At 32.8% G+C, this 18772-nt stretch overlaps 1 protein-coding gene across 2 annotated transcripts in view; it reads left to right on the forward strand.

Moving 5' to 3' along the window:
- The window catches only part of ANOS1 (anosmin 1), a 251753-nt gene that overhangs the window by 221836 nt on the left and 11145 nt on the right, over positions 1 to 18772 (forward strand). For both annotated transcript variants that reach the window (XM_043998140.1, XM_043998139.1), the window contains one exon: positions 18416 to 18510. In XM_043998140.1, coding sequence (XP_043854075.1) covers positions 18416 to 18510 — 95 coding nt within the window. The remainder of the gene's footprint in view (positions 1 to 18415; positions 18511 to 18772) is intronic.

Below are 18772 nucleotides of genomic sequence, written 5' to 3' on the forward strand. Positions count from 1 at the left end.
ATGCCCCTGTTTACTAGTTTAACTGAGGGACCCAGTGTTAGACAAGATATGAAGCATTTCTGACTGGCTAGATATAGGGTATTAGTTAAATCTATACTCACTCACCAGTTAATATAGTATGCAAAATTAGTTCTAAGGCAGGATGGATTAACTCCTTCAGGCACTGGGGAAATATTTTTCTAGTAGTCTGATTCAGAGGTGCTATTTCAAATGAAAACTAGTAGGTCAATGGGAAGGAAGATGGCAATGACTGTGGTAGACATGTGGATGAGAGATAAGGTATACTATAATACTCTGGGACATCTGTAGAAAGCAAGATTCAGAATCCTTGAATCTTTGCCATGGAAAGCACCCTGTGCTTCCAGGTCCATTGCAAAAAGGAACCTTGTACCATGGCCCCCATATAACAGTCAACTTTATTATACATACTATTGTTCAAGTGTAAATTATAATTGCTTCCATTTGTAGGACTCATAGATTTGAAAGGGTCTCCTCCCAAGAATAATGGGTCTTTTAATATGACTCTTTCAATAAATCATTATTCTGATGTAATTTTTATAGATGTTACTAAATTTTACTCAATTATTCCCATAGTTCTCTTTCTGTATTTTAAGTAACTAGAAAACCCTAGACCATATGCACCATTGTAATATCATGTTTTCATTAAAATAATAAGTAGAAAAAAATTTAGATTAGCAATTTTTGGAGAGCAGCAACCACCTTGTTAACAAATTGTGCACTGCCTAACATAGTGCTAAGCACATAGGTACCCTTAATAGTGTGTTTTGATTATAGTCTGAATGTTATCATGTTAGACTCAAATATATTGGATTTTTCTATTTTAAAAAAATAAATTTTTATTCTTATTTTTATATCTCCTAAATTTCTTCTGCTATCCCTCTTCCTGCTCCCTTTCAGAGTACCATATCATGTAATAAATACAATTTGAAAAGGAAACAAAAAGAGGAAAAGAAAAATTAAAAAATGGTTAATACATTGAAAAAGTCTGAAATATACATGATATTCCACACTTCAGAATTCTGCAAAAGAGTGGAAGAAGTTGTTTTCTAATATCTCTTCTTAAGGTCATCTTTGTGTTTTGAAATTAAGCAATATTCACTTTCATTTTTTTGTGTGTGATTGTTGTTCTTTTCACATAAGTTGGAGTTATTCTATTTTTTGTGATTTTGGTTCTCACTTCATTCTTTTTTAGTTTGTATACATCTTTCCGTGTTTCTCTCTTTTCATCATAATAGTCATTTCTTGCAGAATAATTACATTCGTGTACCAAAATTTGTTTAGCTGTTTTTCAGTCAGTAAACATCTATTTTATTTCCAAATCTTTCTACCAAAAATTAGTGCTGCTATAGAAAATGTGATGTATATGGCAGCTTTCTTCTTAAATCAGTGTTTTCATCGGGGTATATGTCTAGTGGTGGAATCTCTGGGTCAAAGGATATAAGCCTTTTATATATTTTATTTGCATAATTCCATGTTGTTTTACAAGATGGTTGTACTAATTTATAGCTTTACTAAGAGTTTACTGCTACACCTTTCATTCCACAATCCAGCACATTTTGAACATTCCCATGTTTTCTTGCCTTTGCCAATTTGTTGGGTATGAAATAAAACCTCAGGATCATTTTGAGTTTCCTTTTTTGTGTGTTTTGGAAGATTTGGAAGATTCTTTTATATGATTATTAATAGTTATTGTTCTTTTGATAACTATTTGTTTATTTGATCACTTATCTATTGGATACCTGGATTTTCTACTGTCATCATTGAAGCCAAAGACATGCAACATAGAAAACTGAAATCTGTATGGTGTGATTAAAAAAAAATAGATATTAGTCCCCAAACAAATGGTTTCTCCAAATTTATTTATGATTGTCTTCAGTGGCTCCCTTCTGTCTACTTAGTAAAGTATAAACCCCTTTGCTTAACATTCAAGGGCTTACACAATCATATAACAAGCTACATTTTGAATTGTACTTTCTATTACATTGCTTTCATACTAAATTTTCTAGTTAATATCCAATGACCCTTTTCCCACGAACATGCCTGTTTCTTTACTTCCCAGTCTTTGCTCACCTGTTTCTCATATTTGCAATGTCCTTCCTTTTTGTAACCTGTTGAATTCCTATCCATTCTTCAAAACACAACTTACATTCTCTTTGATGTCCTACAGTAACTAATGACCTCATTTGAACCTTATATAGCATTTTATTTTGTAACTCTAATTCACTTATTATGGACAGTATAATGGATATAATTCTTTTATTGATATATTGGTGCCTTATCTTCCCCACCAAACCATAAGCTTACTGAGGTCAGAAAGAGTGTCTTATCTAAACTTTATGTCTCTTGCAGTTTCTAACATGGTGTTCTACAAATAGTAGGAATCCAATAATTTTATGGTTAATGTATGAGTGAATCATTGAAGTAGCCGAAGAAATATTAAGCATTTTTTCTAGTTATTTATTCAACTCTTTTCCTCAGTACAGTAAAGTTTCTGACCAGGGTCCTGTTTTTTGTTTTTTGTTGTCCATATTCTGAGAAACATTTAAATCTACTTATCTATGACCTTTTCCTTCCCAAACTATCTTATTACATTTTAAGTCCCAATCTATTGCTAAATCATCGATGAAATAAAATGATTTTGTGTACGTAGTCCTCCAACTCTAATTACTTTAACTGAAACAAAATGAGGCATTAACCATTTAGTTAAAGTTGTCAAAGCAAGGGAGATAAGTAAGGCTTTGACATGTCTAGGGAAACATAATGTATTTTGATGCATTTTCAGAAAACAGCTACTATTTTCCTTAGAGGATTATATTAAAAAGGTCAATTTTTAAAAACAGAATGATATACAGCCATCTAGATAAAATTCATGCCATTGTTTTTATGTAATTAGAAAATAATAGAATGTCCTAGTTCCCCTTTAGGCCTCTGTTTATTTGAATATGTATTGGAAGAACTGGTTATTCATTTTCTTATCACATGATAGGCTATTGTGTTTTCATCAAAAATATCATCATGGTTATTGTAAGATTACAACACTCTTACTGTGGAGCTTTATCTCTTCTGAAGTTTTATATATCTCTGATTCCTTTGGAAGATGAAAGTAGGGCAGATGCTACTTTGTGAGGATGCACAAAAATGGCTAACTGATGGGATATTTAAGGAAACTAAAAATAATCTCTATGGTTTTTTTTTTTTTAAGGTTCATTGGGATAGTAAGGCTGAACCAACAACCAACAGCTTTTGTAAAGGAATAAGTGGGCATTTATGTCAGTATATCAACAAAGAAACTTTTTTTCTATTCAATGTTTTTTTAGTACCTACAGCAAAATTGAAAAAAAAACAACACCACAAACATCATTATGCCTGAAAGGTCATAAGATGATAGCAGGATATAACCTGATGAAATGTAGATAGAGTCCTCAGTTAAGTACATTCTAAGGGGTATGTGGAGAAATAAAAAGAAAAGTTTCCTTATGGGAAGGATGATAGTGAAAATTAGCATGAATTTTTAGAGAGGGTATATAATTTACTTATTTTAAAATTTATCTGAGGAACATGACAAATATAAAGACTGCTTGACACCATGGGGGGAGACTAAATGATCCCATAATCTCCCTTTAATCCTATGATTCTATGCAACAATAAAATTGAGTTCTAACACCATCTTTGATCCTATCCAATTCAATAGATAATTGTAATAATGTTATTTATTTAATGGTTTTCTTGTCATATATTGTCTAAATGTCTTTATATGATGTGATCATTTTTAATGTTTCAGCTTAAAGATATTTTATACTATTTATAATAACAAACCAAAACAAATGCAAATTTGTATTGAAAATTTCAAAAACTTATTAGGTTGGGGGTAGCTAGGTGGTGCAGTGGATAAAGCACCAGCCATGGATTCAGGAGTACCTGAGTTCAAATCCAGCCTTAGACACTTGACACTTAACTAGCTGTGTGACCCTGGGCAAGTCACTTAACCCCCATTGCCCTGCAAAACAAACAAACAAACAAAAAACCCAACAAAAACAAAACTCATTAGGTTAAATCCTTTTATAATAATCAACTTTTTTTGAAGGAAAACTATCAAATTAGTCTATTGATTAATTTGTGGATATTCTCATATATGTGTATATACATATGTACATATAATCTTTTGTCTTTATTTACTCACACATATAATTTTTGTTTTAACTGAACAAATTCTTTTTTAACTCATCTCTTTCATGAAAGACAGTTGGTAACAGGCACACTGACCGTGAGCAATTTAATTTGGTCTAGTTTAAGATTTTTGAGGGCATTTTTTCCATTTTAAAGTCATCTGCTTCACATATAAATTAATAATGTAAACCATCTTCTTCCTTGAGTCAGTCTTGTCATCATCTTCATTTTCTTGGTGGGCCAGTCATTTCAATTTTACTTTTACCAAAAGTTCTTTCATTGTATGATATATTACATATAAGTTGTTTTGAGGTTTGTATATATTTGTGTTCTTTATGCAGTTTAATATCTATTGTTTCTTTTTTTTCCCCATGGGCTCCTACTGCCCTGAAATCACTGACAGCTAAATATGCATGAAATGTCAATTATTTTTTTCATGATTTCTTGAATGGGCAAGGAGAGCTGATTACTAGTTACTTTAAAAATGAGGTTTTTGTGCACTAAGTCCTTTTCCAAATGATGAAAACTTGTCCTTGAAAATGTTCTGAAGAATTTTAAAAGCACTGATTTCAGGAATCAGGGGATATAACTGTTTGTGTACTTATTTAACTTTCCTTTTCCTCCAAATTCAGTCAAATGCATCTTCAACTTGCTCTTCTTCAGACTACATTGAGGACATCTAGGAAACTTGCTTTATTCCACACATGTTATGTAGGTGCTGCTAAGCATTATGGCATTTAAGATACTACAAAAGAGTACTATTTATTATAGTCCTGCCTTTTATCTGTGGGTTACTTGCTGGAAGCAGTAGCATTTTTAGCTTTGAGTTCTTATGTCTAGAACAATCTAACATACCATGGTTTACATGCAAACCAGATTTACAGTAACCTATGATACATTTCTACTGTTGGATCAATTATTGACTTTTTCTTGCACAACAGGCAGAGTCTTTTGGTGATTGTACAATAATGTATGTTACACCTGACTATCGTAATATCAGTTATGGTCTGAAGTGTATATACATAAATGAGTTTTGAGATTTATGCATAGGTTTGAACCAATTTCCTCCAATAACGCAGAGACTCCAGTTATAGATTCAAAATGGTAACCATTTTTCTTTTTGTGGAGGTATGTCTTGTTTTCCACCCTTCCAAAAGAGAAATTCACCAGGATATTTCATGTATAAGCCATAAATAAAAACATAATTCTATCATTTCATACAGATTTTCATATTACTTAACAAGCCATGAAACCATTATTAGGGTAGTTTATTACCTGTTGATGATTGTCTGTAATTTGCAGTTTCAACAAGAAGGAACAGTGTCTCAACAGCAAACTCACTAAGGAAGGTTCTCCATACATTATTTTGGTAGAATATGAAAAGCAATAATCTTTAGCCCCACAGGTTCTGTTCTTAATTCATCTTATTTCCCATTGAGAAAGTATATAATTTAACAAACAAAGATTTTTGGAGACATCAAGAAAAAATATCTGTGTGTTTCGGACTTCCAAAAACTAGTGCAAATGTTGTCTTAATGTATTTGCAAGATGATGGTAGTCAATTCTGAAAATTGTGCTATTCTTCTCCTTAGATGGTGTAAATCCTTTGGGATTTTACATACCTACACTCATTGATGTAAATCTATTAACAAATAGCTCTAGCCTATCACAGACCATAGATTTAGAGATAGAAAGGACTTTGTCAGTTTAACTTTTCTTGGTTGTGCTATCATTTTATTTCCTTTTTCCAAAGTCTCTTTCATTGTATGTTTTATTATAGATGGTAAGATTGAGGCCCAAGTGTTTTGTCAAAGATCATGCTAATGGTAAATGGCAGATTAAAGAGTCAAACCAAGTTTCTCTGTCTTCTGAGGACAAATTAAAAGTCTTATAAGTGCAGAGAATAATTTAAAGCTGGTCAAAATCACTTTAAAAAGTATTTTATGAAAATAGATATAATAGTAATAGAAATATTCTAATGACTTAGGATTTTGAATCAGACATTCAGGAACAGCTAGGTGGTGCAGTGGATAAAGCACCGGCCCTGGATTCAGGAGTACCTGAGTTCATATCAGGCCTCAGACATTTGACACTTACAAGTGGTGTGACCCTGGACAAGTCACTTAACCCTCATTGCTCCACCAAAAAAAAAAAAAGAATCTGATGTTCAGGGCACTTATGATTTAGAATCATGGAATTTTTGATTCAGAAAAGATCTTTGATATAATTTTCTTCATAACTTTTCCCTCTCCATTTTCAGAGAGTTAAATAGTGATAAGAAAAATGAAGCCTAGAGTGGTTATGTGCCTTCTTCAAGATTGCATATTTGTGGGGAGGGGGGAAGGAAGGGAGTGAGGGAGAAAAATTTGGAACTAAAAATCTTATGAAAACAAATGTTGAAAACTAATTTTATATGTAACTGGAAAGTAATAAAATACTTTTATGATAAAAAAAAGATTGCACATGTGGTCAGTCAGGACTAGTAGTTAGGACTTAACTTTTAACTCAGCACTTTATCTACTTAATAATAACAAAGCAATATACCAATAAAGAGTATATACAGGTTTTAACAATAACTCTGTTAAAAAGTATAAAACATAGGAATAAATGGATTTTTACTTATCATGATAAGTAGTAGCTACCTAAAACCAAGACACAACATTTTATGTAATAATAGAGATGAACTAGAGGACTTTCCCATAAGATTAGGAGTAAAGCAAAGATTCCCATCAGTTGATTTACTGCTAGAAATGGTACCTATAGAAATAAGAGAAATAAAATAAATAAAAAATAAGAATAAGCAAAGAGGAAACAATGTTATTACTTTTTGCAAATGGATTAGTTAGAAAATCCAGGAATCAACTAAAAATTAAATGAAACAATAAAATTGGTGGTTATAAAATTTAAAATAAATCCATGCAAATCCACAGCATTTCTGCATATTTGAACCCATCAGGAAGACTTAGAGAGAGAAATTTCATTTATGTTACCTCTAAAAATGATAAAATCCTTAGAAATATACATATCAAAATACACGGCAATTATATAAAAGCATCTACAAAATAGTCTTTATGAAAATAAATACAAACCTAGAGGTCTGGAGGAATATTAATTGTTAATGAATAGGATGAAGCAATATAATAAAATGGCAATGCTATGTAAATTAAGTAATGCATTAATTGTCAGCCTGATTTTATAAACTATTAAAGATAATAGAGTTTTTGTTGTATCCTTCATTTTTATAAAATGTTTCAAGTGCTTAATTTCTTTTTCTAATATTCTATTTAGAATCACATTTCACAAATTGATACTTGATGTAAATGTATATTTTTTCTTAAAATAACTGATTAGATCTAAGGAATACTTATTTATTAAGGTCTTCATAGACAATAAATAAAAGTCATAATCTCACCATAAAAGTATACTTCTTGAAGTTTTCTGATGCACAAGGTAAGCAAAGGTTAACTGTGAATAAAATTCTCTATTTAAAATTGACTTGAGAAAGACATTTAAGTGATATATAGAAATTAATGCATGAATAAGCTAAATAGAATATTTATTGTAGCAATGTCTTAATTTGGGATTACTGAATTGTTTCTGTAATTTAATCTCATAATATAGTATTACAAAAATAACTTCCCTTCTGTGCTGCTTATATCATTCTGGAATTTTAAATGAGGAAATTTTATTTCCATCATTAATATTTAAAATATATTTTTCATCTTTAAATTTTGTTCACAAATTAGTTCTGTTGTGTTATCTTCCCCATCAAGTCAAAATTGTTATTGTTTTTTCCAATCTTCCTTACTCTCAATTTCTTCCTAGAATTTATTTGTTTCCACATGATTTTTATATACAGAAGTTATGCATTATTATTTCTGTGAAAGTTGTCATGTATTTGGCAAGTTCTGTATAGTTTTAAATATAGCCAGAATTTTTTTGGGGAAAGGGATATTTATTTATAGATGATAAAATAATTCAGATTATACAACTCCGGTTTGTATTAACAGAAGCAAAAATATAGTTTGAAGAGGAGAGACTTTAAAGAAACAATCGTTCCTCACTATTGAAGATGTGAGTTCCTAAACAAGATAAAGATGTTTGAGAGTGCCTGGCACATAGTAGGCACTTCACAAATGTTTATTGATTGACTGACATTTTTTAATAGTGCATAAGGCAGTTGATTCTCAATAGGGCATGTGGAATGGACTGCAAGAAAAATATTCATAATGTCCTTAGCTCACTTATGACACATACTATAATGGACTCTTGTGTATATGTATACATGTGTATATTTCTTTCTATCTATCTTTCTGTCTTTCTAGATGGCTTTCTTTTCTCTCTCTCTCTCTCTCTCTCTCTCACTCCCTCGCTCTCTCCCTCTCTCTCTCTCACACTCCCGCTCCCCCTCCCTCCCTCCTTCCCTCCTTTCCTCTCCTCTCCATTCCCCTCTTTCTTTTTCTTCTTTCTCTTTCTTTCTTTTCCTTCCTTCCTTCCTTCCTTCCTTCCTTCCTTCCTTCCTTCCTTCCTTCCTTCCTTCCTTCCTTCCTTCCTTCCTTCCTTCCTTCCTTCCTTCCTTCCTTCCTTCCTTCCTTCCTTCCTTCCTTCCTTCCTCTCTTTCTTCCTTTTTTGTTGCACCGTCTTTAGAATTTTTAGCTGATGGGACTAATAGGGCAGGGGCAAAGTCACATTGAGTCAAGATTAGGAACCTTAAAAATTCTTCCACTTAAACTAAAGTCTGAGAGGAAATTGAGCAATGAGAGAAATTGAGGACATGCCAAAATGCCCATCCTTTTTTATTATGTTTGAGATCCAGGGAAGTCCATATTCTAGAAATCTCTGAGGCTGAAACTAAAGTATGGCAATTAGGTAGAGACAATTCCTCTTCACTTTATGTGGACTAATGCCTGAAGTTTGAGCATATTAAATTACTTTTAAATTTGAAAAAAATATTTTAAAAGATATTACCAGAATTTTTCTGGGCATTAAAGGATATAAAATATAAAGTTAATCAACCTTATAAAAGGAGATATAAAGTCATTTTAGTAATTTGTGAGAAACTGATCACATACAAATACACATAGAGACACAAACTTTCTAAGGACCTAAGTATCTAGACTCAAACATATGTAAGCATACAAGCTTTGAAATATATTCAGATAATATTTGTCATGGTCTAACCCATAATTCTTTTTGGAAATTAGGATGATGTTTATTTAGTGCCTGTCATTAATTGATAGAGTAGTGAATTTAAATAAAATTGATATTATTATTGGCATTATTATTATGCAATATTATTGAATGGGTGCAGCTCCAACCATTTCCCAGTCCCATTCAAAGCCTAGACACTATCTTTTACTTCTTTGTGCCCCAACAGTTGAAAATTAGAGAAAGGATAAAAGAACAAACATCAATACAGCTCTCTCCATTTTCTAAGGAAGATTAGTTAGTAAAAATCAGTTTTCTCAGTAAGGAGAAGAAAATAACCTTGTAACTGGCTTATCCAGTGAACATTTGATATCTTTGTAGAATAGAAAGTTAGAGTATACAAATGATTTTAAGTATTAACTCCTTTACAAAATCTTATTAAGGAATATTGTGTTAGATTGTAGGAATTATCACTTACTAAAACAGTGAGAAACAATAGATGTAAAACAAATCTATATATGGATGATAGCTATATAGTTAGGTAGATAGGTAGTTACTCTGATAAGACTCAACTAATTCTGATCATCCTGTGCTGTTGTTTATCCTTTGTTCCTGAAGAGGACCATAGTATTGGGATGATGTCATGACTTGCAGTGAATTGGATTTAACTGAGGGAGGATTGTGCAAGGTCACCAACCTCACTCTCTCCTCCAGAGCCATCTGGGTCCAGTGGTAAGATATATATTAGGATGCCTGGAGATGGTTCCAGATATTTAAGGCATTTGGGGTTAAATGACTTGTCCAGGGTCAGACAGCTAGTGAGATTTCTACTCAGGTAATCCCAACGTCAGAGCCAGTGTTCTATCCACTGTGCCACCTATCTTTCTGATCATCCTAATAATCTTTAAGGAAGAAAAAAGGAAAATATGTGTGTGTGTGTGTGTATATATATATATATATGTATGTATGTATGTGTGTGTGTGTGTGTGTGTATGTATTGCAAACTCTTCTCTCCATTAATGATAGTATTTGTTACATTTGACCTCATAGTCCCTTATATGCTACATGATGAGTTAAATCATACCTGGAATAGGCTCTACATGGTGAAGGTCCATGCTGAAAACAACACTACTTTGAAGGTGGTTGGGGGTCAATAATGTAGATATGTTGAAGAGGAAAGAACATCATTGGGGAAATTACTTGGGGAAAAAAATAACAGACCTCATTTTTTTTAAGGCAGCTGAGAAAAAAGTAACAGTGATCTTTAATCCATATAAAATCTTTAAGGAAGCAATCTATTTAGTGAATCCTTGATGAAGATTTTAAAAGGAACAGACATGCTTTGACAAATAATAATCTATGCCATCATATAATTGTCCTAAAGATGTAGAGAATCTAAACTCACTGTTCTTAGATTTATTAACTATAGAAAAGCCTATAATTTGATCAGTTAATAAGAGTTTCAAACATTTATGTTATTCTAAGATATGCAAAGTGCTTTACATGTATTATCTCACAACCCTATGAACTAGATTCTTTTATTAAACCTATGTTGCAGATGAAGACACTGAAACAGAGAGACTAAATTTTGCCCAGGGTCACATAACTAGTTAAGTATCTGAAGGATTTTAACTCAGGACTTCCTATCTCTGAGTTCAGCATTCTGTTATATACATCAGGGTTTCTTAAACTTTTTCCACTAGTGACCCCTTTTCACCTGAGAAAATTTTACATGACCCTAGCTATATAGGTATATAAAAGAGGTATACATAACTTTTTACTGTTGTTAAATTTTTCGTGACCCCCACATTCAGTTATGTGATCCCATATGGGGTCATGACCCACAGTTTAAGAAACTTTGGTTTACATTACCTAGCTGCCTACAAAGTAAAAGAGAGCTTTAAAGGTTCTCTTTCAATCAGTTACCTTGCAAAGCACATTCCACAATAATATAAAGTTAGTTGAAAGATTTAAGAACTGAGATGTCTTTGTTTAATGACCCTCTGTTTATTAATATCAAGTGAAACATAAAGCATGAAGACATAACTTTGCAGAAGGTGTTTGAAACTGTCATGGAGAATATCTGAAAAGAGTCCAAATAGAAGATAGATACCCCAGATATTGTGAAGTCCTTTGGGTGCCCTGTATGCAGATAAAATTATACATATTATAGCAGCACTTAAATAAGAGAAATGATGAGCCTGAAGTTCAACCTAATTATCCACATGTGAAAAATTAAGTCAATAAAGAATATCTGTTGTTTAGGGTATGGAATTTAGTTGGATATACAATTCATGGAGCCAGTCCTTTTATTTTAAGACAAGCAAGCAGGGGAAAAGTGTTTTTGGCTGAGTTGAATGTGACAAGGTAATCAGACTAGATTGTCTTTGGGAAACTTCAGTGCTTTTAATGACCCCCAGTTTCTACCTAAAACAAAGTCCTATTAAAGACATGAATGTGACCATTAGTTTTCTTGTAATTCTGGGAGCCATGGAGAGCTGTAATTAAAGAAATAAATTTTATTTAGGGGTGGTGGTGCATAGCTGTAGCTCCTGCTACTCAGTTGTCTGAGACTGGCAGATCTACAATGGGCTAAGGTGGCCAAACATCTGTTTTGTTAGGTATGGTGAGACCCTGGGAACTATCAGATAGATTAAGGAAGCATAAAACAACCTAGATCAGAAACAGAGCATGTCAGAGCTCCTGTGTTAGTCAGGGTGGGACAGAGCCCATTAATAACCTCTATAATTCCAGCCTGATTAAGATATTAAATATTTTGTCTTTTTTTAAGTTGTTTGGATTATACAAAATAAAATAGAGATTTCCCTGTGTGAATACACTGTAAAGTATTACTGATAAAAAGTTTCACAGCAGAAAGCATATAATAGGTATCATCAGTAAGGTACATGATGGGAAAAGGAGCAAGGCCTGTCAGATGGCAATAATGAGGAATAACTGATAAATAGTTTCTATGTTTCATTGATGTCTATATTTTGCCAAAATTTAAAAATAGTATTTTTCCAATTATATGTAAAGATAGTTTCCAACATTTCCTTTTTTTCCAATATTCACTTTTTTTTTGGCAGAGCGATGAGTGTTAAGTGACTTGCCCAAGGTCACACAGCTAGTAAGTGTCAAGTGTCTAAGTCTGGATTTGAACTCAGGTTCTCCTGAATTCAGGGCCCATTTTTTTCCACTGAGCCACCTAGCTGTCTCCATCAACATTCACTTTTGTGAAGATTTTGACTTCCAAATTTTTCTCCCTCCTTCCTTTCCCTTCCCCCTCCCAAAGCCAGCAAGCAGTATGACATAGGTTATACATCAAAATAATGTTAAACATATTTCCACCTTAGTCATGTTATGAGAGAAGAATCAGAACAAAAGGGGAAAAAATCCACAAGAAAGAAGAAACAAACAAGCAAAAACCCAAATGACAACAAAAGTGAAAATAGTATGTTTCAATCTGTATTCAGACTCCATAATTCTTTTTCTGGATGTGGAGAGCACTTTCCATCATGAGTCTTTTGGCATTGTCTTGGATCACTGCACTGCTGAGAAGAGCCAAGTCTATCACTATTGATCGTCACATAATGTTGTTACTGTGTACAGTGTTCTCTTGGTTCTGCTCATTTCACTTAGCATTGTTTGATCTAAGTCCAGGTTTTTCTGAAATATTCCTATTCATAATGTCTTACAGCATACTATTATACCATTACATTTATATACCACGAATTATTTAGCCATTCCTCAATTGATGGGTGTCCCCTCAATTTCTAATTCTTTGCCACCACAAAAAGAGTAACTATAAATATTTTCATACATGTAGGTCCTTTTCCCTTTTTTATGATCTCTTTGAGATATAGACCTTGTAGTGGTATTTCTGGGTCAAAGGATGTTGTGCTAAAAATTAAAAGAAGGACTCCAATATGATGGGGGATTATTTAGGTGGGCATAGGATGAGAAGATGGTGGTGAGTTGTAAACTGCATCATTAGAGGGAGTCTCCACATCGATGAACTTGTAAATCCATGAGTAAAGTATTCCAAATGTAGCACCACAGTGTGTTTCACATAATGCTTATTAAATGCTGTCTGAATGGTGACTGATTTTAGCAATGCTGTTTCAGTAAAAGTGAATGGTTAAAGAATGGACAATGAAAAATATGGATAGCATTAGGGTAGCTTCATTGGAAAGTGCACCTACAGTATAATTATATATTGGTATATCTTGGGGGGAAACTGGGATAATTGATGTATACAGTGGAGCAAAGAATTAAAGGATTTTAATTTTGAATTTTGTTGATTTACATTTTATGGAAAATCTTAGTGAATGAGCAGTGAACAAAAAATGAGCTGATAGCACTTTACCTGTGAGCTGCAAATATTATTTGAACATGGCTTAAACTCAGCATTTACTAATTTTTCTTTAACATATCATCTAGTTATTCTGTTTCCTTTCACCATGGGGGTGACATGGGATTCTTAAAGTTAAACCAGCTGAGCATAAGCTCCAAACAGACTTTTGCTAAGAATCACCTAGTTTTTAAAAAAAATCCAACTATATACATTAACTGATGGTCCTCTAAATGTGACACCTTTATGTTATGACAAATGAGTATATAAACTATTAGAGACATATTTCTGTTGATATCCTTATGCTAAAGAAGACAGGATGACAAAAGAAACTGCAATTCTTTTGTGTGATTGTGTGTGTGTGTGTGTGGGGGGGGAATGGGGTTAAGTGACTTGCCCAGGGTCACACAGCTAGTGTAAAGTGTCTGAGACCGGATTTGAACTCAGTTCCTCCTGAATCCAGGGCCGGTGTTTGATCCAGTACGCCACCTAGCTGCCACAAAACTGCAGTTCTTTCAATGGGAGCAGAATTCACAGGTTTTCCTTGAACATGCAAACAAAGAAATATGTGGGGTGGTTTCTTCATATACTCTGATATATCACTGTGTGTACCTCATGGTTATCAGCTTTCATTGCTCAAAATATATTGTATATGAAAATCTATTGCAAAGAATGAAGTAAAGTAATTCTGTGAACATATTGACAAGACTTTGTATACAAAGTCAACATGTGCCTTGAGTGCCTAGTGAATATATATGTATATACATACATATTTTCAGAGAAAGACATGTTAGAAAATGTTCAGGATCAAAAATGCAAAAGACCAGACTTTTTGATGGCTTGAATCCTTATGCTCATCATGATCATGTTATGAACAAAGAGGAATATCAGCTATCAGCAGGGATTATAATGGCAAGACCTGAACAACATTCCCAAACATGAATTGGCACTTTATTAAGAAATTCAGTGACTAGCCAGGAAGGTGAGTCATTTCCAAATGAGGCCTCTGTATGTGGTCAACTCAGGGAGTTATTTGAACAACAAAGCAAAGACTAAAGATAAAGTGAGAAATTACAATAGGGCCAATGCAACCTGCTTTAACAAATTGTTAAGGTTGAAAAATAGGAAACTGATAAAAGTGAAGTTGTTTATTCTATCATAATAAAGTCTAGCCAATACTGTTTTGTTGCACATGGTATAATAATTATTATCTTAGAAAAAAATCAAAACCATAGAGTCTCTAAACCAACATGGAATAACTAATGGTAGATATAAGTATGGCATAGAAAGTTATTAATGTTAATATATCTATATAAGAAATGACATAAAATATATCATCTATGACTAATCTAACTAGGAAAAGATTAGACATATAGGGAGATTAAGGGAAACCAGCATGAGTATTGTGGTGGTATCTATACCATGTTAAAAAGAGAGAAAAGCTCTTTTTAGATCCTTTACAGAGAAATTATGGAAAGATATGATCAAACATCAAATAATGAAAAGGGATATTTTGATATACAAATCTAACCTGAACCCATGTCAGGGAAATCACAACTACTTTGATGTTTTGGAGTACATGGGAATCAATAGAAATAAAAAGGGCAATATCATTCAACAATAAAAATGGCAGCTCATGGCAGTGCAGGGCTTTTGGGGCTCTGCCAGGTAGGTGATATATTTCTTGCCTGAATATTTTCAGGAGAGAAAAAGAACAGAGAATAGTAATTGATTGTAGTGATGTTAAATGATGTTTATAGAGACATGAAACTGCATTTTATTCTCCACTGCAAATAAATAGTTATTCCTGCTCTGAAGTTAGAATGTGGGCACATTTATTAGTCATTCTGAGGCAGCGAGGTGGAGAAATGGATATAGTATTGGACTGGAGTCAGGCATTTACTGAGTTCTAATTTGTCCTCAAAGACTTACTAGTCATGTGACCTATGACAAGTCACTTGATCTATTTGCTTCAGTTTCTTTTACTCTAAAAGTAAGAAAATAATAGTACCTATTTCCTAGGGTATTTATGGGGATGAGATAATACTTATAAAGCTATTTGAAAACTTAAAGTGATATGTAAATGTTAGCTATTATTATTATTAACAATAATTGTCTTGGCTTCACAGATAAGTGTTAAACATGAACATGCTAGTGAATTTTTATGAATGGTACTTAATTCCTTCACTATCAGATTAATCATGGAAGCATAGAATATTTGAACAGAAACCATCTAAGGTACCTTCATCAACCATTTGTTTGCCTTAAAAACTCCTATCACAAATAATTCTAAACAAATAAATATCTATTTTATTAAAGATCCACTGTAAAAGAGATTTCTCTGGGTAATTACCTGACGAAAATCCCATCTTCAGCTTTATCTGTGAAGACAAAGTATGAGAATGCAGAAGCATCGAGCGTGTACTCAGTGAATTAAACTTTTTGACTCAGTAAATTCTTCCCATTATTTGAGGATAACAGGTTCATCAGTTAATAAAGCTTCAGTATCAGCAGCTTATAATCGCTTTTTTTCAAGTGAGGAAGCTTAGACTTCCCTAAGTTAAATACCTTGCATATGTCACCTGGGATATTTTAGACCCAGAAACACCTCCCCTATCATCCTAGCATATCCAGATAATGCAAAGAAAAAGATTATGCCCCATATGATCACATTCATTTTCAAAACATTTAAGTACATTGTAGAAAATACTAGCCAACTTTTGTGCCTGCTAGTTCAAAATACTTCCAGTAAGCTTTTCTTCTTTCAACTAAACACCATTAATGCTAGCTGTAGACCCTGTTTATTTTGTAAAATTTATGAGCCTTCTCTTCTGTCTCCAGACTACTTCGAGCAAGTCTTTGCTAGAACAGCTCTAAAGCCATCAAAGAATTTCTCCCCCTGAAACTCACAATCAAACACTTGGCATCCAGTCAGTGCAATATATATATATATATATATATATATATATATATATATATATATATATATATATATAACCAATAAGAGCTGTGTAATTTTATAACCCTCATACATAGTTGCATGACTAATAACCCCAAGAAACTAACAGAATATACTTTCTGACAGCATCATGAGTTTCTTGTCTGCGTTTTCTTTCTTTACTGTTCAAAGAAAGTAAAGAAAAAGGAAAGATCATATCAGAGTATGGAAAGAAAAATTTCAAATAGCAAATTGTTCCAATTGCTAGTCTGTTCCTATCAGCATAAACAATATTTATGTAGGGAAAATAGATATGTCTACATAATAAGCATATCTCCAGTGCAGGGGGGATTGGACAGTACTATTCTCACTGATGATTATCATGTTTTCGTGTACAAATAAAATGATGGAATGATTAATTCTTAAGTTTAAAGCCTAGAAACATTTTTTGCAGACATCTTGCTATTTCTCTTATGATAGGTTGGATTAAATTAGAGGAGCTTCTAAAGGTTCTTAAGAGACTTGATACTTATTTTGTATAATTTTTATATACATTTCTATCTTCAGTATCTAGCAAATTGCCTGGTGCCTATTTAAAGTTTGTTGATTGATTGTTCTGTGTAGCCGTTAGTCCTGTCTTCTTCCTCAAATTATCTTCTAGTTATTTAGCTGTATCCCTTTCTTCAGTGAACATAAGTTTCTTGTTGGCAGGGACCATCTAATTTTTGACTTTTTATCCCCAGAACATGTTATGATACTTAGGACTTTTGCAGGTGGTTAATAAAATTTGAATAGTTCACATTTTTCTTTTAAGAATTCAGTAGTTGTTTTTTTTTTCAATGTACATATGGGGCTGTTATGGAGAAATGGGATTGGTAAAGGCTTCTTCCGCTCTAGGAGAAGGTGAGATGAGATAGATGTGCTTAAACACAATGACTTTTTCCATATATGTGGCCTACAATATTAAAGAATCACTCATTTATTAATATACATCCTAGTTTCTTTGTTTCTTTTTTATAGCATCAATGAGTATAATATTCTGTGAAGCTTTTTTTATCTATTGACAATCATGTGATTCTAATTGGGATTAATGTAATCTATTATGTTTATTAATTTCCTAATGTTGAACCCATTAGATTGTAAACTCCTTGAGGGCAGGGATTGTCTTTTGCCTTTTTGTAACCCCAGTCCTTAGAACTGTGTCTGGCACATAGTAGGTCCTTAATAAATGCTTATTAACTGATTGAACCAATTTTGTATTGCTGATGTAAATCCAAACTCATCACAGTAAATGATCTTTTCAGTAAAATCTTTTCAAAGGCACAGAAAAAATAAGTGGGGTGGGATAAAAAAGAGCAATTTTGTCATTATTAAATGTAACATTTAAAAATAAACTATATATTAGGATTTCACAGTATCTTAGGCAATCCCTTTTTTTAGGTTTTTATATATTGAAATGTGCATATTGAAGGTCATGTTAAGTTTTACAGTGAAAGAGAAAAACCTTTTAAAAATGCAAAACTGAATTACTGTTACTCTTATTAAAATCTAAGGATTGCTATGTTCTTCTTTGACTAAGGATCACTTCCTAGTTAATACTTGAGTCTCCACAGATTTAGCATTGTTTGTATGTATAGACTTTCTTAATTGAACTTATCAGTTCTCTCTTATGTGTAGTTTGCTGGTTGCTAAAACATTTTTATTCTCCTTGTTTTTATTCTTTCAAGTTTTTAGGGCTGTGGACACATATATATCTAAAATATTTTACTTTTTTAAAAATGTATTTTTAGATGCCAGTGTGAATCAATATCACGTACAGTGGTTTGCAGAATCATGTGCCCACAATGAAACAAGTGGACCTGAGAAAGCAACTGGTCTGGCCCATGTAAGTTAAAATTTCCTAAAAATTAAAGTTTTCTAAAAGTTGGAATGGGTGTTTCAGGATGTAGGAAGCTTCCCGTCTCTAAAGTTCTTTAAAGAGAGGATGGGTGGCCACTTGTTTTGAGATCTTGTGTCTGAAATGTAACTGCAGTTATAAAGGAGAAAGTGAAGAAGGGAAGGGAGCAAGAATTTAAGTAGTTCTTATGTTCCAAGCCCTGTCCTAAGTGTTTTACAAGTATCTCATTTGATCTTCACAATGACCCTTG

The sequence above is a fragment of the Dromiciops gliroides genome, chromosome 3, assembly GCF_019393635.1.
Source record: "Dromiciops gliroides isolate mDroGli1 chromosome 3, mDroGli1.pri, whole genome shotgun sequence".
Taxonomy (NCBI): Eukaryota; Metazoa; Chordata; class Mammalia; order Microbiotheria; family Microbiotheriidae; genus Dromiciops; species Dromiciops gliroides.